Here is a 20,499-nt window from a genome sequence, read left to right on the forward strand (position 1 = left end):
TGCGCTGCCGGGACCTTTCCCCAACTCAGGCAACGTCAGCCCGGTGTCTCCGAGCACTCCCGCGGCCAACCTGATGCTCCCGCCCGCGCCAGCCCCCTCCGTGCACGCCCGCGCGTCCGCCACAGGGCTGGCAGCAGCGCCCGATGCCCCCGCAGCAAAACAGCCGGCACAGCTCCAGGAGGAGACACAGAGGATGGAGTGAGAGGATGACAACAGGGAACTGCTTCTGCTCTCCAGATCGGGGGGAAGCAGCAGTGGTGGTGTCACCTACTGCCAGTGCTAACGCATCTTCGCCAGTAGCAGCGGGCAGCTCCCTGCGGCTGGGGTGGACAAGAGGGTCGGCAAAGAGCCCCCAGCTGAAGTTCCAGGATTGGCACCCAGGCAGCCATCCTGCAGCACAGCGCAGGCTGGAGGGATTCACACGGTTCCTCCACAAGGCTGGGAGTTTCGCCAGGAAAAGCAAGTTTATAAATAGTGTGTTTCAACACGAACCAACGAAAGCGTCAGAACTCGACAGTCAGATAAGCTAAGGGCTGAGCACCGGCCCCTCCACAGCATCCGCCCCCACTGGGAAGGACAGTCCCTTCCCTCCATCATCCAGCTGGCCAGGACCTTCCTTGCTCTCTGGAAAGCCTGCATCTGGAGGTATCTGTGTCAGATATGCTGCTTAGGGACACCCTTGCCACGGCTGCTCTGGCTGCCAGAGCAAGGCAGCAGAGCTGGCTTCAAAAAGACCACAAGCAGCAGGGATGGCTACTCAGGGGCAAGGGCAAACACAGTGAACAGCAGCCAGCTGCCAGCCAGGGCCAAGAGCAGCAAATTTCAGTGTATTGCTTGAAAAGAAGTTTTCATAAGCCCACAGGCCAGAAAGTTTCTAACTTCTCCCCCTGTCCCTGAAGAAGACAGCTGCCCCACTGGTGAGGCTGGCACTCAAAACAGAAGTTCCATGGCACGAAGCATTACACTGAAGGGCCCATACCTGCCAGATCCTAACAACAAGAAAGAGACTCAAGGGGAAAATCGCTTTTATCTCTGCTTTATGGAGAAAAGCAGCAAGTTATTAGATGAGAACTTGCTTCTCGTAAACACAAAACAGCAGAAAAGACACCCCTGTGCCTACCAAGCGAATGGAAGGACATCCCTGCTGGGGAGCTACCTGCCAGATTGCAAAAGGAGGAGATCTTGATGGTGGTGCCCAAGGGAAGGCATCAAGAGATGACATGTCAGAGCAGCCCCATCAGCTGTCAGGAAGAGAAGCCTCTGACAGCCCACTGAACACATGCAACGCTCCTCGCGCCACACTCGCTAACCTTGATGTAAGTGTCAAGGGCTGGGTGGACACGGTTGACTGCCAGATGGATGGACAACGGCGTAGTGAACGGGAAGGTGGCCATGACCACGTGGCTGGGAGCAGGGAAGCTGAAGATCTTAAAGCCATACTTCTGGAACCGTTGGATCTGCTCTTCCGATGGCTTTGCGTCTCCCTCGCTCAGGATGCGGCCTATGGCGAAGCGGCACTTCTCTGGAGACACCTGATTGAAGGGGGCAGACAGACAGACAGACAGGGTCAGAAGAAGAGAGAGGCTTGAAACTGGCCAAAACCTCAATCTGCTGAGCATGGAGGCAGGAGATGGCCATAAACCAGTAAAAGCAATGGCCCAGCATGATTGGGCACACCAATGCAGGTGCCCAGTCCTAACCCAGGCTGATCCAGGCCTAAATCATCTACACTCCTCCCAGCCTAAATGCACAGCCCAGTGGGGAAGGTGCTGCTTCTCTCCTTGAAGGGTAGAGGGACTTGCAGCAGAGAAGCTAAACCCCACCAAGCAGCTCATTCAAACATGTCACAGGTGACAGTCACTGCAGGAAGTGTCTCCTGATCCTGCACCAGAGACCCCACTGTCAACAAGTGGTCACTCTTCTGCTGGACACCCCTGCAAATCATGGAGGGGGCTTAGAGATGGGATCACAGCTTGCCCGGTTTGCCTCCACCCCACCCCCAAGGAAGTCACCTGGCAGCCATGTGCACATGCCACCAAGCAGCATGGGCCACTGGCACTAAGCTGGAGAGAAATCCAGAGGCTGCTGGGTCCTTCCAAAGTAGGCACACTCAGTATGGTAGTTTTGGGGTGGGGAAACTGAGGCAGGTAAGACTTGCATGCAGTCACCCAGCTGTTTGTAGTAACACAAAGAGAAAAACATTCACTTCTGTCCTGAACCCCAACAACATACAAAACCTAAAACATGCTCTCTTTACAAATTTGAGGATGCCTCCCATTAAGACTTGGGTTGCAGGGCTCTCAGCCCAGCAAGTGGGGTGTTCAAAGCCCTGCTACCAGCACAGTGAAGGCCCACGGAACTCCAGCTATCTCCACACCAAAGCTGACCCAGGCCAAAACTTTCATTTCTAGTTTTTAACAGAATCCCACCACTCGAGTTCAAGCTTACCCACAGCCCTGGGCAGGAATGTGGGAGGGGGCAGGAGAACCCAGACATTTTCCCTGATACAACCTAAGGGCACAAAGGGGTCACAAAACTCTCACAAGGACGATGTGAAGCAGAGAGAGGATGCACCAAGGCCAGTGTTTTACTGGTTCCCATCCCCATGCAACGCCACAAGGGGATCTGTGCTCCCTTATCTCATCCCTAACTTTGCTGCACTAAAGCTCACCAAAACTGCCTCCCGCAGTGTAACTTCTCTCTCCACACTCCTTGCCCTGCCTTTCCCTTAAACACTTTTTGATGTCGCACGGCGGGACCATTCCGGAAGGGGAACACAAGCAGCTGTAAATGGAAGGAAGAAAGCAGCCTGTGGAGCAGCATCCATCAGGCTGGGGACACGTCTCATGGCTCGCTCTTGCCCTCCTGCGCTGCAAGAGGGAGCTGCACACAGGCCTGTGCCCAGCATCCATCACCGCTCCGGGCAGGAAAGGAGAAGCAGACCCACCCCAAAGACAGCAAGAGGCAGCCGTAAACGGCATCCCTGGGAAAAGAGCCAGATGAAACAAGGAGATATGGAAATCTCGATTAAATTCCTTTAAACATTCAATCTCCATTTATGTCCTGAGCAAAGACAGTTCAACCCCAGCCCCAGAGCAACTGTTGGAAGGACTGGAGCGGGCAGCAATGCTAGGCCAGGAATGTTTGCTTCCTCCCTTCTCCTTTCCTTTTCACAGCATGTAGCCCCACAAGGGCAAAGCCCAGCTCGAGGGAGGGAGGGAAGGAAGGAAGGACAGAAGGAGGGAAGGAAGGAATGCTCCACTTAAAACTAATTTTTCCCTAACAGATTTGTCTTTTCCAGTAGGCAGGTGCTGATCAAAGTCTCTGTTCTCCCAAGCATCCTGACAGAGCAGTTCTGGAAATTATTACTTAACCTATCTGGCAGCTTTGCTGATTGGCAGAAAAGACATTTCTGCATTCACAGAGCATTTTGGCCTTATCTATCCAACACTTGGGCACAGGCTGGCTGCTGAGCAAACAGACTGCAGGCAAAAGGCCCTGGCATATGCCCACAGCTATACATGAGCAGGAGCTTGGCTGCAGCTAAGCTCAAACCCACCCGCCACATCCAGTCCTTGCTGAGGAGTTATTTTTGTTCCTGCCAGAGGTGGGAAAAGGAGGGAGAAGTCCTCTGGGCTGCTAAATATTAAAGAAAAAGAAAAAAAAAAGTAGTTGAAATTAATATTAATCTTGTCCATTAAAACACATAAAATATTGCTGGCAGGGGTTTGGCAGCACTCGAGGAGCATCCTTGTGTGAATGTTGGAGAGCCAAGAGTCAGCAGGGAGCCCCAGGGACGCTGGTGGCAGCGGCTGCCCTGAGGCCTGGCATGACCCTGAGGCAGCCCACATGCTCCAGGCCATGGGGCTCCCCCCAGCCCCACTCCCAGCCGAGAGTAGCACATGGCTGCAGCTCTCCAGCTCAGCATTCCCATCCTCTCTCCTAGCCAGAGCTTCCTTTGACCATGAGTCTACCAGCACAATAATTGCCTCATGGCACTGGCTGGTCACCAGCCCCTTCCTGCCCCAGTTTTGGGGGCACCAAACCCCCCAGGAACCATGGCTGAGGGTGGCCAGAGCCCTCCAGCGCTCTGCCAGCAACACTGTGGGACGTAGCCAGCATGTTCTGCTGCCTGATGACAAAAGGTCTATTTTTGGAGACAAGTCAACATCCGTGGCAAGTGGCCAGCTCTGGGAGGGGCAGCGCTGCCAGAAGGTGCTTCACCGAGGTCAGGAGAGCACTGAGAATGAGGAGGAAGAGGAGGAGGTCATCTCTTCCTCTCAGGGGAAAGGCAGCCTGGGTGACCGATCCCACCCCGCAGAACCTCCAGGAATGAGAAGCCAGCAGTGCACACCATCTCCCATGCCAGCATGGTTCAGTGGATATGAGCACACAGGGTGCCCCACGGGATGCTGGGGTGCTCTGCACCTGAGCCAGCACGTCAGGTATGAGCGTTGCAGTCTCCAGCCAAGAAACCAAGCCACAGCTGGCCCTTTCTTCACCTGCCCAGAGGCAAGAGAACCATCTGCCCCAAACACATTCTCACTCCCAGCACCCTGCCTGGCCTGACCTGCCTGTTGATGACATGTGGATCTCTGTTGGAACCACTTCAGGAGCCACAGATCAGCCCATGGAAGGTCCCACCAGCACCCCAGCTGCTCCAGCAGATCAGGTCTGACACGGTGTTTGTGAATGGCAGGCAAGGGGGGGCTCCTGTTACTATGTAGAGCTGCAGGCACTGCAGCTACATCCTGCACAGCCACCCTGGGTCCCAGCCACCACAGTGACTACAGAGACAGGAGGCTCAGGCCAATGTCACCTGCTCAATGTCATGAACAAAGGCAACCCTTCCAGAGAAGGGCAAGGTCTGTGAGGCTGCCTGACAAGCCTTGGAGGGCAGGTTAGGCTTTTACCACAAGGAGGAACAGTTGGCTTCCAAAACCCTGGGTGGCCACCAGAGACAAGGCCTGCAGCCCCACTGCCTTCTCCAGCCCCAGGGTGAAGGCAGAGATGCAGCAGCTACAGGAAGAGGAGAAAAAGAGACAAGATCTGAAAGGGGAGGCAGTTTGACCCTGTACTGACAGCCCAAATTTTCAGGGTCAAGTGGAGTTACTCCTTCCTAGACTCACCTGGTGCTACCAGGGAAAGCATTCCCTGTGCCAGCCAGGGCAGGAGTTACCACAAATATCCTTATCAGTATCTGTGGGCCTCAGCAGTACAGGCTTCTACTAGCCCAGGCTTCAGCAAACAAAGAGCCAAGGAACAACACCCTCGACACAATGGCAGCTGAAAGGCGGCAGGGCAACCGCAGGCACACGCACATCACACCCCTGGAGCAGGACAGCACTGGGAATGGACACTGAGCCCTTCCCACAGCATTGACTGCCTGCTCTGTGTCTGGAGACCACAGCAGAACAGGCAGCAGCATCAGGACTCTCAGCTCCAGGTGAGGACCTCAACACAAGAACACAAATTAGTGGCAGTGAAATGGCCGCTCTGACCATGTGAGCCCTGGCACCCCCAGGCGCTCTCCATGGCTCCTGCTCCAAACATGACACTTCCTCCAGACAAAAGTGTCCAAGCATGCCTAGTCAAACCTGCCTCTGCCCAGCTCACCCTAAGGAGAGAAGTCATCTTTGCCATCATTCTTCCCAGGCCAAGAAGAGGCACCATAGTGTCTTCTCTGCCTCTCATGATCCAGGTAAGTAGAGACAAGTCAGGGCATCACAGGATGTAAGGACACAAGGTGGCTGAGCACACCAGGCTGCACTGTGCACAGCCAAACTCAGTGCTTTCTCACCTCCAATATCTTCCTGTCACAGCTCACTCAGCACTATGTTTTCATGGACAAGTTCTTCCCTCAAAGCAGGTCCAATCCTTGGGAGTACCATCTTGCAAGCAATGAAACAGGGTTTCTAAAACAGGACCAGTCACCCTCAGAGCAGAAGCGCTGGGTGAGGGCTACCAGCCCAAGCACTGTGCCCCGCACCAGCCCCCAATACACGTGCCCAAGCACACATGCACAGCTGCTGGCCATTCTGTTGTCCCTCCTCCCCACAGATTCCTCCACGGTCACACTAGCTACTGCAGAATTACCAGGGAGCCAGGCTGTCTGCCCCAGACAAATGCCCACATGCCATTATTTGGAAACCCCAGAGTCACTTGGCATCAGCAGCCAGGTTCCACCCCCCCAACAAGTTCTGATGCACATTTGTTTGTTCCTTGCCTTTAACTGTTCCCATGGAGTACTGGGCTCTGGCTGGCAGCCATCAGGCAGCGTGCTTTCTGCTCACCTCTCAGCCTGAGGAGCATCATGGAGCAACTGTTTCATCAGACAGGAGCCCTCAGCACGCAGCACCTGAGGTTTCAGTAAGAACCCTCAGGGGATGGAAGAACTACAGGGAAGCTCAGAAACACATGAGAGCACTAGAAATGAGAGAAGGAGTATGGATGAGAACAGACCAAGCTGAAGAGACCACCTGCTTTCAACCACAGAGCTGCAAGTCCAGAAGGAGCCTTGGCTGCACTTCCAGGGAACATGCTAAGGAATGCCTCACCTTGGGGTCATGAACACTGGCTTCTGTTCCATAACCAGATCTGTTATCCTGCTGATACCCTGTTCAGCAGAGGATATCAGAACATACCAAGCTTTGCTCGCCCAATGCCTTTCAATCAGGATTATGCAAAATCTCATCTGCTTTCAGGTGCCTTTCCCACAGAGGATCCTCTGTAGATCTGGGAGACACTGTGAACCCCAGTGCTCACCTACAGAGGATGGGCTGCACATGCCTGAAACACAATTAGGGAGCATCCCGAGCTGGGAACCCGGGTGCTGACCACGAGAGCGTGCTGGCCTCGCCGGGCACAGCTTACCGTGTGAGGGTTGTCATAGTAGACGCCGATGGAGCAGAGCTTCGAGGAGATGCTGCAGCCATCCGTGAAGAGCTGCCCGGATTCTCCATATGGGCCCACCCTGAACTTGTAGGCCAGTGTCATGTTGCCGACAGGGGGGGAGCCAGCACTCACAACCACCTCGGTGAAGAGCCCCGAGTAGACGACGAAACCGAAGATGGTCAGCAGCAGCAGCACGACCAGCGCCGCGATCAGCCCCAGCAGCACCCAGTCGGTCATGATGGACTCCTGATGCACCATGGCTCCTGAGGCACTGGCAGCAAGAGCAGAGAAGAAAAAGACAGGCAGTCAAGCTACCTCTCGGGCAAAGAACTGCTCTCTAAAGTGATTTATTTGCAGCTAAATGCACTCTCTTCTAATTCTTCTTATGTGTGAAGCTTAATAGAGTGGAAACCCCCCAGAAGCCTCCTGCATATTAGTCCCACATTGCATCAGCCTGTTCCAATTGGTCACCAGGTACAAATTATATTGCTTCAGCACCACTTGGGAATGAGGTGGTTTTGAAGGGAAGACAGAGAAGCATTACCTCCATCTCCTCAAAACTGTTCAAATTCAGTTTTGCGGCCAGGGGAGACCAAAAGCCACCCTGGGAGCCTGCATCATGCAACAGATAACAGATACACAGCAACTGGGCTAAGGATCAGGGAACCATAATAAAATAATTTATCATTTATAGATATCAGGCCCACTGTAACCAGGGCAGCCCCTTTGTCAATAAATCTAGAAGCCCAGACATTCCTGCAATGACCCAAATCAGGACCACACCAGTTCAGATCCAGATCCAAGCACCCAGAGAGGCTCAGAAGAAGCTGAAGACCCAGCTAGAAAAAGCATTCCCAACACACTCAGGTACAATGAATTACTGGTATTCCTTTTAGATGGTTTTTTTAAACTAAAAGAGTTTTTATAACTTCAACAAAGGCTTCCTGTTTTGTTTGGCATCTTCTCTCTTGTGCTGACTGTGGGACACAGCAGCCTGGTGAATGCCTCCCGCTTGTTTTCACCCACCAAGTGCAACCACTCTGGCGAGTTGCAACCCAAACCATTTCAGGAGAGTTGTTTGTGTTTTACACTCCCTCGAAACACAGCTCTGGTCACAGGGAGTGGTTGCGATGCCCCCCTGGGACTTTCACAGAAGGTAGGTTTGGAAGTGAGCGTCGAAGTAAACAGTCCACCTTTACCTCTGTGTGTTAGTAACACACTTTGTCCACAAAGAGTCGTTCACCGAGGCTGCTGCTTGTTCACTCAGTTTTACAAGAGAAAAGCCACATCCTGGTAGGAAGCGCAGGCGGCTCCGCTCTGCTCAAACCCAGCAAGCAGAGATACGGCAAAACCAAGCCCTGCTGAGCCCAAACCGGGGGCCACGCTCCTGGGCTGGGCACCATCTCACACCATGACCCCACTCACCTGAAAAACCAGCTCAGCCCAGAAATGCTTCAAGACATCTGATCCACAGGGGTGCGGGATCTGTGGCGCTGCAGCAGGAAAAAATAAGTATCATTGCTTCCTCTCAAACTCACGGGACCAAAAGCAGCAAAACAGCTGCGGCAGAGCAGCCGAAAGGCGCCCGGTCACCTCGGACCTGCTCCCCAGGGGAGCGGTATCCCGAGGAGGACCTCGGGACCACGCAGGCCAAGATTTCTTCCCAAAACTCTGTGGCTGAATGCACGGGCACCAAGAAACATGGAAATGGGAAAGGAACGGTGAAAGAGGACGATGTCCTGCCTCTGCTGGTGTGTCCCAGCCCGGCCGTCCCCGGGGACACCTGAGCCGCCCCGGAGCTGCTCCCGGGTGCCCAGGAAGCCGAGAGCTCCCGGAGGGATACACCCGTCCCCGCAGCGCCTCAGCTCCTCCCTGTAACCAACACAGACCCGCACTTCCAATCACGGCTCCGGTGAATTCCCCCGAGCTGCCAGCCCCACGCCCAGCCCCAGGGCCCTGACGGCAGCCGCCCCAGAGAGCAGGGTATTTTTGGCCGTTCTTCCCCGTTCCCGTGGCTCGTTCCCCGCCGGCACTGGCAGGCACTGCCGGTTCCCCCCAGCCCTCCCCACGGGCCGGGGATGTCACCTCCCCTTTCCGGCCGGGATGTCGACCCTCCCGGTGCCCGTGCCCGGCGGAGGGTGGGAGTCTGCCCCGAACGGCCCCGCAGCCCCGGGTCCCGCCTGCCCGCAGGCAGCGCCCTTCGCACCGGCACCGGTGCAGCCCCCGCCACGGGCGTGCCCCCCGCCGGAGCGCTGCGGGACCCGGCCGGCGCCCTCCGGCTCCAAGCAGGCCGCGGCCTGGGGGGACCGGATTGGCGCGGCACTGCCTGCCGGGCCCCGCAGATCGCCGCAGAGCCGCCCCCGCCGCGGTGCCGGGCGGGGTCCCCGGGCACCCCCCGCGCTCTCACCGGGACTCCCGGTGCGGCCGGCCCGGAGCGATCCCGGCGCCGCCCCGCCCCGCCCCGCCGCCAGGGGGCGGCTGCGCGCCGGGCCTGGGGGCGGGGCCGGCGGGGTGGGCGGGGCCGCGGCAGCGGCGGTGGGGGCGGGGCTGGGGCGGGGCAGCCCAGGGGGCCGCTCTTCCCTGAGGAGGCCGCGGCAGCGCCCCGCGGGGAGCGCGCCCCCTGGCGGACGGGCGTCGGCAGGGCCCGGCCTCCGGGCGCGCACGGGTTCGAGTCCCCCCCCCCGGAGGCTCCACGGGGCTCCGCACAGCTGCCGGCTGCTTCCCGACCCTTCCCAGAGCCTCCCCGGTTGCCCAGCCCTGCCCCCAGCAGGAGGGCTGTGGATGCAGGGTTCCCAGACCCCTGCAGCAAGGCGGGGGACTCTCCTCTCCCCTCCCAGCCCGTGCACCCTCCAGGTCACTGCTGGTCCTGAACGCTGAACAGCGCTGTGTCCTACAGCCTGCTGGGGCTGCGGCATCCCGGCGCACATCCCGGCACGGTGGCTGAGCCTCCGGTGAATGGGCCCCTTCCCTCGGGCGCTGGACAAGCAGGTGCCACCCTGAGCGTCACGGCCCTGACCACTCGGCCTGGCCTGGCCGGTTGGGGCAGTGGGCAGAGCTGCTCTGCAGCACCCGAGCCCTTCCCGACAAACCCAGAGAGGGTTTTGAGCAGCCGCTCGCAGGTTCCATCGCTGGGGCTGTTGCAACCTGGCAGAAACATCTTGGCTTCTGGCTGTGTTCGGCCTTTCCCACCGCCCAGCTGGAAGGAAAACCAGCAAGGCATCTCAGACAGCACTGCCCAACAAGGGGAGCACCAGGTGGGCTAAGAAGCAGCCTTCACACTTCCCTGAACTTTCTTCAGCCTCTTCAACCCTCTCAGCAGGGAAAGTTTGCTCTACCTTGGTTCATGAGCCACCTCCAGACACAGCAACAAGGAGCAGTGGAGTTTCCTGCTGCCTCTCCTGCTGTGGTTTCACACCCATTTCCCTACATCCCAACCCCCTTCACCGGGGTTGGGTTTTTTTGTTTGCAGAGGGAGCCCAGCCACTGCTTTTCACCAATGTGATCATTTATGAACAGCAGTGTGAAATACTACAATACGTCAGTACTTGCCTTTCTCCAGCAGCTTCCTAGTGATGATCTTGAGCTTTCCATAAACTGGAATTAGTTAAACCTCAGAAGCCCTCCTTATATTTGGCATTATAACTCTTTTGCAGCTAGAATAAAATATTCCAGCTTGGTTACATGTCTTGCCTGGAGCCATGCAGTAAATCACTGGCAAGAAGAGGAACAGAACTCAAAAGCCCTGCAGCTGCCAGCTCTGACCATCAGACACTTCTCCTTCCTCCGGCCCTAAAGTTCTTTAAATCTGCACACATTTAGTACATAACACATATGTTTCTCCATTACAACAGCAAGCACTAAAATTTGGGTCTCGTTTAACAGCTCCATGCCTTCACTCTGAACCAGCACATTGGGAAGAGGTGAGGCAGAAGGATGTAAAATGTGCTCTCCAGCAGGGCCCTGTGTGTCAAGGTATGGTAGGCACAGATTTGTGTGAGCCTGCCATACATTTCTAACAGGGGATGCAGACCAGCCCATTCTCATTTGAATTCTCCCAAAGTGGCAGTCAGAAGTGGAGGTAAGTTGTGAGCACAAGCAGAAGGTGTGGGTGAGCTGCGCCACCTCTCAAGCTCCAGCCAACATTTCTTCATCAACTTTAGCCTCTCTACAGAGGGACTCCAGCTTCATCCCAGCATTAGCAGGCAGAAATGATGCTCAACAAGGAAGTCACCTCATTTCACTCCCCCAATACTCCACATTGTCTCAGCAGGGTACCTGTGCTGGGACATTCATCTCAGCCTTGGCCCAGTCCTTGGCTTCCCAGTTCTGCTCACACCTGCTGGACCCTCCATCCTCTGCCCCAAGACAAGACACTTCGTTGTCCTTCTTCTCTCAGTTGCTTTTACCTGCTGGACAAGGTGAGCAGAGCTTTGCAAAGGTCACTTCAGGTGCCCAGTAAGCAAATAGATGTGATAAGGATACTGATCACCTTGGGAACATGGCAAAACACAAACGGCTCTGACTAACTCTACATGGAAATACCCTCCCCTAGAGGGGCAGGCAAGAGGCCAGAACAGATCACATGGCCCTGGGGAATTTCCATCAGCACAGACACAGATGGGCTCCACTCCCAAGTCCTTCCTGGCTGCCCATAACAGCAACTCTGCATTACTGTTGATGAACCAAGACCAGCACTTGGTCACTTGCAACCCAGGGAGACGATCAGTTGTGGGAAAAACTGGAAGGAAGGCAGGCACATGGAAATGCTCACCTGGTAGGTCCTCTCCAGAGGAAAGACACTGTAGAAGGCAGGGACTGTGCTGGCAGAGGGCAGGACTGGGCTGTCTGTGTGGACAGAGGGAGGGCACAAAGGGCTATTTGGATGCTGCTTGGTCCGGTAAGCCGGGACCAGGCCATGGCTCATTTAAGTCAGTAAGGTTTTGGCCACTGGCCTCCCTAAGCACAGGGTTAGTGGTGCTGGGAGCAGGAAGCTCTCTGGGAATCATTCACAAAGGCTACACAGGACAGCACAGGTTTACCCCGCCGCACAACAGATTCCACTTCTCAGCACCCAGTGCTGACACACTTTTAATATTTGCCAATGTGGAGCCTCTTGTAGTATTGATACATTTTCTAAACCATTCTTCATTTGTTGCAATGCAGCTGCTGTTGATGGGAAAACCTCAAGATGAGACAAGGAAGGGCTCACATACAACCTGGCATCCCACAAGGGCCAGGCCTGTGAAAGCCTGCAAAGAGCATGAGGAACTTGGCAGCACTTCAGCCCTTGACCTTTACCAAGGTCCTTACCTGTACCTCTGCTAACACAAAAGAGGAGATGTGCTGAAGGATTATTATTGATCCATTGGTTTGCCCTCAGATTTGAATTAATTTCCCACTGCAGGATGGGAATGTTTCTTTCTCATGACAGGAATAAAAATTTCAGTGTTACAGAGTAAGAAAAGGCATGTACACCTTTTCCGACAAACTTAAAAGTGTTAAGAAATTAAGCAAATTATTCTTATAGTTAACTGTCTATTTAGGTCACAAGTGCTAAACAGCAAACTACTTTCCCCCAGAATCTATTAGCAAAAATGGTCTCATAATTAAATGCAGTTTTTAAGTTAAGAAGGAACTTTTCAGACAGACACAATCTTCCCCTACCTTCTGCCTTTGGAAACCAGAAGGGTCAAGTTTAGATTCTCACCTTGTGTTCAGATCCCAGTCCTGAACCACACAAACCCGGGTGTTGTAGGATCCAGTGGCTAAAACAAAACTAGCCACCAAACCGAAGAGAATGGATGGCAGTGACAGGCAAAACACTCAGTAATGCCAAGACATGGAGTGGCAGGACAATTACTTCTGTCACAAGGAATTTCCATGGATACTACAAGCAAACTTCCATACAGTTATGGAAAAAAAAGCTTTTGTAGGTTGTAGCCTATGAGTTCCTCTTTTTGCTATCAAAGCCCTAAACATCAGATTGGAATTCTGCACCTCTGATTTTCAGCTATTTAGCAAGATACTGAGGTGGTTTTTATTTAACAAATTGCAATGGAGCTTTCATCTCTTCCTTTCAGATGTCACATCACCTCTGGTAGCTACTGTGAACGACAAGCAGTCATTCAGACTCCCCTCCCCAAGGCCAGCAACTAAATTTGTACACTGCTTTGATTTTCTGTGAATAAAAGATCACTTACAAGCCTGAAGAGATGCATTATTCATCTTTGAACTCCCCTGAAAATCATTTAAAGCTGTTTATAGCTCCAGTCACTTGGAACTTGGGTGCGCAACCTTTGACTCATGACCAAACAGGTCTGGCCAAATTCTTCCCTTGGTGCCAGGCAGGGACCAGTGCTCCAGAAGAATGTTCTTACATTGGTAGCAATGCTTCTCACAGACACCTGTGTTTGATCCAGAGGACAGTATCTCCCTTTGCCCATGCTGGGAATATTTGTACCTCTTACTGCAGTGTATCACACACACACACAAAGCATGGGGCTATCCACTCTTTTTCCTGGTGAAAAATGTATTTTATAGGGACATTTGCATTGAAATATTCTCTTATTTCTCCTCCTGTGGCATGCCTTCAACTTGCATTGCCTTAGCAGCAACTGTGTACTTCCTTCTTTACCCTGAGGATTATCTTCCATTGTCTTCGAGCTACAGAAGAATACACACCAACAAACCAGGCCTTCCTGTCTTTTTTTTTTAACTTCTCTCTTGTACACGAAGTCTAGATTAAGTTTAGGTTGTTTTTCTTGCTGAAAACACGAGATAGTTTACCCAGAGTGTTTTTCCATTTTCCATCTTGACAGAACCAAGACAGAAATCAGGAACACACCACGCTCTGTCTCCCTGGGTTTGCAAACTGTGCTTGCAAAAAGTGCTGGGTTTAATGTGGATTTGTCAACAAGCTCATTCTCTACAGCAACTGACAATTTAGACTGTCTTCCAGAATTTTAATGAGGGATCCCCTAACAGGCTTCAGGGATCTCAGCAGGATTTTAAGAGCCTCACACGATGTCATTCTAACCAGAGTCTGACGCTCCACAAAGCAAAGCAGCCCAGTGGTAATGACACCAACAGAGTTTTCATGTCAATGGCTCTCCTTTAGTTTTACAAGAGTGACTGCAGAAGGAACAACAAGCAGGAACATTTGTTTCAACCTTAATTGCTAGCTTCAAAACCAGAAAATTAATTTCTTATAGCCATGTTGTACTCATGTTTTTAATGCACATGTATAAAGAGTGCTTTTAAAAACCTCTCTGGCAGCTCTCTAAAGAGTTACCATTGCGACAACAACTCCAAATTTAAAGTCAAAAGACATTTTTGGTTTAAGATTTTCATCTCCTTCCTGGCAAAAAACTGCCTTGCAAAAATACTTCATGAGACTCTTCTAACTACAGAACATCTGTGGGGAGCTGCTGTAAATCTGAGGAGGGGGAGGGCTTCCAAAAGGACTTTCAGAAACCCTGATTATTTATACTTTCATATTTCCCTTTCTTTTCATATTACCTCATGTTGTAGTGGACACACCATTCATAATAAAAGCTATAAAACACAGGTGATTTCTGACATTATTCCACCTCAATGTGACTTCCTTTCTCTCCTCCAAGTGTCATGGCCATCGGCTCAACTTTGCATATTTTGGGTTTTTTTTTTTTGTTTTTGCAGGTAAATCAATTTCCCAAGATTTTAGAAGTTTATGAAGCAGTTCTGGTCCTGCTACGAGTCAAGGATCAGTCAGCCATGTCCAGAGCAACCCTTACAGAATCACTTTGAGAGAGCAGGAAGGTCTCCAGCCTTGGGATACGGCCTTACTAAGTAAATTAAAAGGAGGTACTCAGCTGTAGCAGTTAACTCAGAGCCCTCCACCACACATCACACCCAGTTTGCTCCCCCTTGCCGGCACATTTCCCCTACATTTTCCTCTGTTTATTCCAGTACCAGCAAAGGTCCTATTTTTGTAAAGGAATGCAACACTGTGCAGAGGCTGGGGAGGGCCAGTCACACACATCCCACAAGGGCTTGTGCCAAAACTCAGAAGCCCAAAAGCAAGCCTTTTTCCCATTTAATTATGAAACCTCTGCTCCTCGCATACACGAGAGGAAGTTTTATGCCTCTGCAGTGTTTGCTCCTGTACTTTTTGCCTCTTGTCCAAAAAAAAGGAAGAAAAACCCCAACATGAAAGGACAGCATCAAGTCTGTCACTGAGAAAAGCCATATTTTCCAGATAGATAGAGCCCTTTGCTGGGTTACCAAGGTTAAAATATTGTTTAAAAAAACTCTGCATGAAATTGAGAGATTAAATCCCAAGCTTATGCCTTGGTTTTCCCTTGGGAGGTTTTTGTGCAACTCTACATTAGTCTGAGCTGAGCTACCTGGAACACTTGGTCCAAGTGATCAATTTTAAACTCTTCTCAAATTGAAGAGTCTGTCAAGGCTCTTTGCACAGTCCTCACATTTCAGTATGAACAATTTTAGAGGAAAATGTCCAGAAATTGTCATTCTGAGTTGCAAAATATTTCAGTGTGTCAGGGACAGTTCTCTGGCAAATTTGAATGTTATTTTTCCTGGAATAAGTGATCAAGTGAGCTGATGTGAGTCAGTCTCTGCTGTACACGACACACAAGGCTTGCCACTAGTCCAGACCAGATTGGAACATTAACACTTAGCTGATGCTGGTGCATTGACTGAGGCAGAGGAAAGGCTGCTGGTTTCTAGCACCAGTTCCTGGGGGAAAGAAGAATTTGGGATTGGAGGACTGACTGGGGCTGGGAAGAGATTCCATTTCATACAGCATTTGGTATTACCTCCACATTTAGCCTTGTCTGAGTAACAATCCATCTTTCTTGGGCACAAAGCAACACACCAAACCCAGAACCACAACAAAGACAGTGCGTGCTCCTAAATCATCAGTTCAGGGTCTCACTACAATTTAAAATGAAGTCATCTGACAGGGATTATCTCTGTGGCTTGAGAAATAAATGACAATACCCTGGGTGGGAAGACATGCTTTTAATCTTTGTCACCTAACTGCTGCCAGAGGACAAGCATGGTGGAAACCAGTCCCCAAACATGTAACACAGACACCACATTTTCTCACTCCCCCTTTTCCAACAGCCAACGAATGAATGCGTGTGACTCGCAGAAACTAGGGCTGAGCCACATTTCTGAAGGCAGAAAGACTGCATAAAGACAGCTCCAGCATGAAGGAGAAAAAGATCTTTGTGGCAAACTGAATTTAGCAACGTCACTGGGAGCTTCTGACTCAGCCCTGTTCTGCCCAGCTGCGCACTCCAACCACCACCCCTCCACATACCTGCCAAACCAGCCCCATTCAGCCCACTTGGAGCTCTGCCACCAGCAGCTGGACAGAAGATGACTGGTACAGCTGTAAAGCAACATCTAATGAAGAAATTCTTTTTATTTCAGGGTTGTAATTAAGCCATACCTCGCAACACTGCCACTGGCTGAGGCAGGAAGGCTGCTGATGGGTTGTAGCAGGAGAAACAGCAGATAGAATCAAGTTGTTATTCCACTTCAGACCAGTCCATGTTGGCTTGAGTCAACCTCAGACCAGTTTAACGTAGCTGTTTCCTTGCCGGTTTCTGCTGCCTGGCAGGCCTCCCAGGTAAAAGGGCTGCTTGCATTGCTGTGCCACAGAGGAGGGTGCTCTGGCTCTGGACACCGGCAGGAAGGTGTTGTCCAGTTTTCCAGGGACTCTGGTACAACAGAGGGGGACACTGCTACAGCAACAAAAACTGCAAGATCCCACTGCCAAATGTTCCACCTCCAAACAGCTTCTCAGGCACACCGCTCCCACCATCCCTGCAGACTGGTGACTGTGGTTTTCATTGTACAGGGACACAAACACTCCATACATCCACTTACAGCAGAAGATTTAAGCACGTCAAGCTGAACATGTCCCTTCAGTGGGCTGCCCAGACAGCTTAGCCGGCTCCCAGGGGGGCACTTCTGCCTGCTGAGCAGCTCAACGCTGAGCTGACAGCTCCCTCCTCTGTCAGAAAGAACTAAAAGCGGCCTAAAAAGTCTGTCCGAGTGTCCCCCTTGGAGCAGGGGACTTGAATAACCGAGGGAGATCATGCATTTTCTCCCATTTTTTGCATGCAGGCAGGGAAAGTCTCCAGAACAGCTTCCCGGTGCTAGAGGACCCCCCAGCCAAACGCTACCAGCGCTATTGAAACTTCAGTTCTCATCCTGCCTTGCTGCAGCTGGTTGGGGGAGCCTTACACAGCAGCAGGGCCTGGCCAGGACTTCCTTCCCCTTCCAGCTCTGTCAGCACACGCCAGGTGTCCTGCTGTGGTCCTTCTGTGCTTTGGCTTCTCCAGGATGCAGCAGGAGACAGCAGGAAGGCAGCAGAGCACAGGCAGTGTCCTGCTCAGGCAAGACTGCAGGCTCCTGTAGGTCACTGGCAGGTCTGGGTCTGTCCGTCCTTCCCACTCAGTTTCACACTGAGGGGGAACCCACTGGTCCTTCCCTTCTGACTGTGAGGAAAATATTTGATTTACTGAGCATTTAACGGCAGGATGAAATCCCATATGAAAACTTAGTCCCAGGGGGCAGTTATCCCTGATGTGCTCCCTCTGCTAACAAGCCAGCCTAGGATATGAGTGGAGTGTTGCATGTGCTGAATGTCTGTATCCCATGCTTAAGGCCAAGGGGTTTTTTGCTGGTTCTTGAAACAGAACTGGAAAAGGGGAGCATGGGCACTTCACAGAAAAAAAACAATTTTGACATTCAAGTAAAATGTTGGGGAATTTTAATTGTTTCAGGATCAAGTTACATCAATATGTTCTCTTCAGTTTACCCTTTAAAACTAAAAGGGAAAGGGGTATTATTTCACTTTTATTTCTAGCACAATTCACTAGAGCTCTTCCAAATATTTCTAAGTTCAGAGAAGAGGAAGAAAACAATCTCAAAGTGCCCCAAAAGAGTTTAATATTAAATGCCTTACTGTACAATTGAAATCTTCTATTCCCTTTCTATTCTATATTCTATTGTTTTACAAAGCATTAATATTTGTCTAATAGAGTTATTTCCTACTAAATAGTTAGTTCCTGCTAAACATCTCTGAATTTTCTCTGTTCTGCTCCATTTACAAACTCAAAGTTCTGGAGCAATTTTCTTTTGAGCATAAACTGAACTTCACAGGTCTTGCTTGCTGCCTGTTAATCAAACTACATTTTTCCAATTGGGTTTTAAATTCCATTAAGTGTCTCTGAGCATACCACAAAGTACACTTACTGCCATTGCATTTTCTTGCCACAGCAGCTACTGCTCACTTAAAGCCAGCAAAATGCCATGTACAAGCTTAAAGCAAAGCTGCTGTGTTGGTGTGAAATAAATGAAATAATTCAGCTTTCAACTGAGACACAAGCTGAAAGAATTGTGTAGAAAAATAAATTACTTGCAACAATATAATAGTGAAACATAGGAAAGGTTCTCAGAACTGCAGGAGGAGCTGCTTGTGCCCTATTTGTGGAAGACAGGAAAGGTGGGTCACACTAGGATTAAGGGATGAGCTTGTGCAAGTCATTGCAGTCTGGAGCTGTCGTGCCCAAGAGCCAGCCAGGGTCTCTGAGAAGTACAGCCTCCTGGGTACACACTCCCAGGTAAGAATGCAAGATAAACTTTCAGGCAGTAAATCACATTCACCTCAGGAGACCAGGAGGAACCCACACTTGGACAGGGAACACAGACCACAGAGTTTTCTAAGGCTTTGCTGTAGGATTTTAAGGAGTGCTTGCTGCACCCATGGAGGCAGAGGATAAGCTTGGAGACCCAGAGTTCTTGGAAGACCCATGTTCCACTGAGCCTCAAGGCTTTCCAACCAGGGGTTTTCCCAGAAGGAATACAGAGCTGCTTTCTCCTCCCGCAGTCCTGCAACAGGGAAGCCTGACCAATGCCACCTTGGAGGTGCCTGTGCCCCACACAAACCCGTGCCTATGTCAGACACTTTGGCTGCACTGACCTGGGGCTCATAGGCGTCCTTTCTCCAACCACAGCTAAGAGCCTGCGTTAGACTGGAGGCCAGCAACTTTTTGGAGCTTCTGCTCCTCCTCTGCACATCACAGGCTTTGGATTTCCCTCTCTGTGTCAACAGGCAGTTCTCTCTTCTGTGAAAATCCTATCCAGAACACAGGAATTCTCCCTTTCGTCAGGGCTGTCATGACAGGAACACATCAAAGGACCCGTGAGCCCAGCTGCAAACTACCACCCATGGACAAACACAAGTGAGTTAATTGCTACAGCAACAGGGAAGGAGGAGGCTAAAGGACTGGCTTTCAAGGTGACCACTTCCTTTAGGACTTCAGACAGGTGACTTGCCCTTCAGGATTCTTTATCTGTGAGGCAGATCAAAAACTAACTTCATCAAGGCCTGCACTTGGCCTAAATGTGGTGTAGACTAGGCAGGGAGGAAGAGCGATGGCCTAAATGGAAGAAATAGATCTCCTTTTGGTTTGGACTCTGCTGGTTTTACTTTTTTTTTTTTTTTTTTTTTGTATTGGCACCAGTGGGAGAGCTCCCATTTGCTTAATTAGGCCACATATGAGGAAACAGGAATGACACTTGGCATGTTCGGCTTGACCTGCTAATTTTCATCCTTTATGAATCTGAACTGCCTGGGTTCAGATAAAAGTTCTTGACATTAGGAGCTGGATATCCAAATCAGCTGGGAGGGGTAAGTTGCTGGGGATTTTGGGGGTTTTTTTTGCTGGTTTTGTTGTTGGTTTTTTTTGTTTGTTTTTTTTTTTTTAACAGCAGACACAAACCCACTTTTATTGTGGTAGACAGATACTTAACACTGCTCAGCTTATAGCTCTAGAACAAAGACAACATTGACATAATGTTTGGTTGGCAATCGTTTCTAGATATTATTCCCAGTTCCTGACAAGACTTTAAAAAGTAAATTATAATGCAATTAACTAATGGGTAAGTTATGGAAGGACTCTTACTAAATCATGTCAATGCTGTGGTGTTTGAAGGCAGCTCTCAGTTTCCTGGCACAGAAACTGCATTTACTCTTCAGTCACGTGTACAGCTTGACCAAAAATATAACCCATGGTACATTCCCTAAGGAAAAAAAAAATAGCAGCTACTGTTTCCTATTGTTTCTTCTCTGTTCTTGTTTTTTTTTCTGATAGCTGTAAACACACTTGAAAGACTGTCTGACTTGAGTGGAATTGATTGCAAAAGGTATCTCTGCAATAAAAATGTCTGCAAAAGATATTCAGGAGTGTTTTAGCTGTTCATGGCACTCAGTTAATAAACCATTTTCCCCCATATGGGCCCTTATCTTGGCAAAACATAAATTGATGGGAAGAGGAGGGAGGGACGGACTTATGTTTATGAGCAAACCAATTGTTTCTGAATACATTGCTTTAACTCATAAATAAAGCCTCCACATGTCATGTGAGAAGAGCTGCACTTCTGCAGCACCTTCTCACCCTTGAAGCAGAAAACCTGCTGGGGTCCTGGCCATCGTGAAAATCAGGATGAAGACGGTTTTGAACAATAAAACACACAAGAGAAGGTAGCAAGTTCACACTACAGACACTTTCAGAAGGTGTGGTTTAC

At 50.9% G+C, this 20,499-nt stretch overlaps 1 protein-coding gene and 1 long non-coding RNA gene across 2 annotated transcripts in view; both read right to left on the reverse strand.

Annotated features, from left to right (window-relative positions):
• Nucleotides 1-8,802, reverse strand: part of TEX264 (testis expressed 264, ER-phagy receptor) — a 38,989-nt gene extending 30,187 nt beyond the window's left edge. The window contains exons 1-4 of the mRNA XM_069027982.1: nucleotides 8,784-8,802; nucleotides 8,320-8,387; nucleotides 6,874-7,165; nucleotides 1,311-1,532 (exon numbers count right to left, since the gene is read on the reverse strand). Of these exons, the coding sequence (XP_068884083.1) occupies nucleotides 1,311-1,532; nucleotides 6,874-7,152 (501 nt within the window). The 5' untranslated portion in view covers nucleotides 7,153-7,165; nucleotides 8,320-8,387; nucleotides 8,784-8,802. The remainder of the gene's footprint in view (nucleotides 1-1,310; nucleotides 1,533-6,873; nucleotides 7,166-8,319; nucleotides 8,388-8,783) is intronic.
• An 8,009-nt stretch (nucleotides 8,803-16,811) lies between these two features.
• LOC138117547 (uncharacterized) lies at nucleotides 16,812-20,055 on the reverse strand. Its single transcript, XR_011154697.1, has 3 exons — nucleotides 19,878-20,055; nucleotides 18,893-19,084; nucleotides 16,812-17,405 (listed from the first exon to the last, which is right to left on the reverse strand). It is a non-coding gene; the product is annotated as an uncharacterized lncRNA (long non-coding RNA).
• Between the last annotated feature and the right edge of the window lie 444 nt (nucleotides 20,056-20,499).

Source organism: Aphelocoma coerulescens, chromosome 12 (assembly GCF_041296385.1).
Source record: "Aphelocoma coerulescens isolate FSJ_1873_10779 chromosome 12, UR_Acoe_1.0, whole genome shotgun sequence".
NCBI classification, from domain to species: domain Eukaryota; kingdom Metazoa; phylum Chordata; class Aves; order Passeriformes; family Corvidae; genus Aphelocoma; species Aphelocoma coerulescens.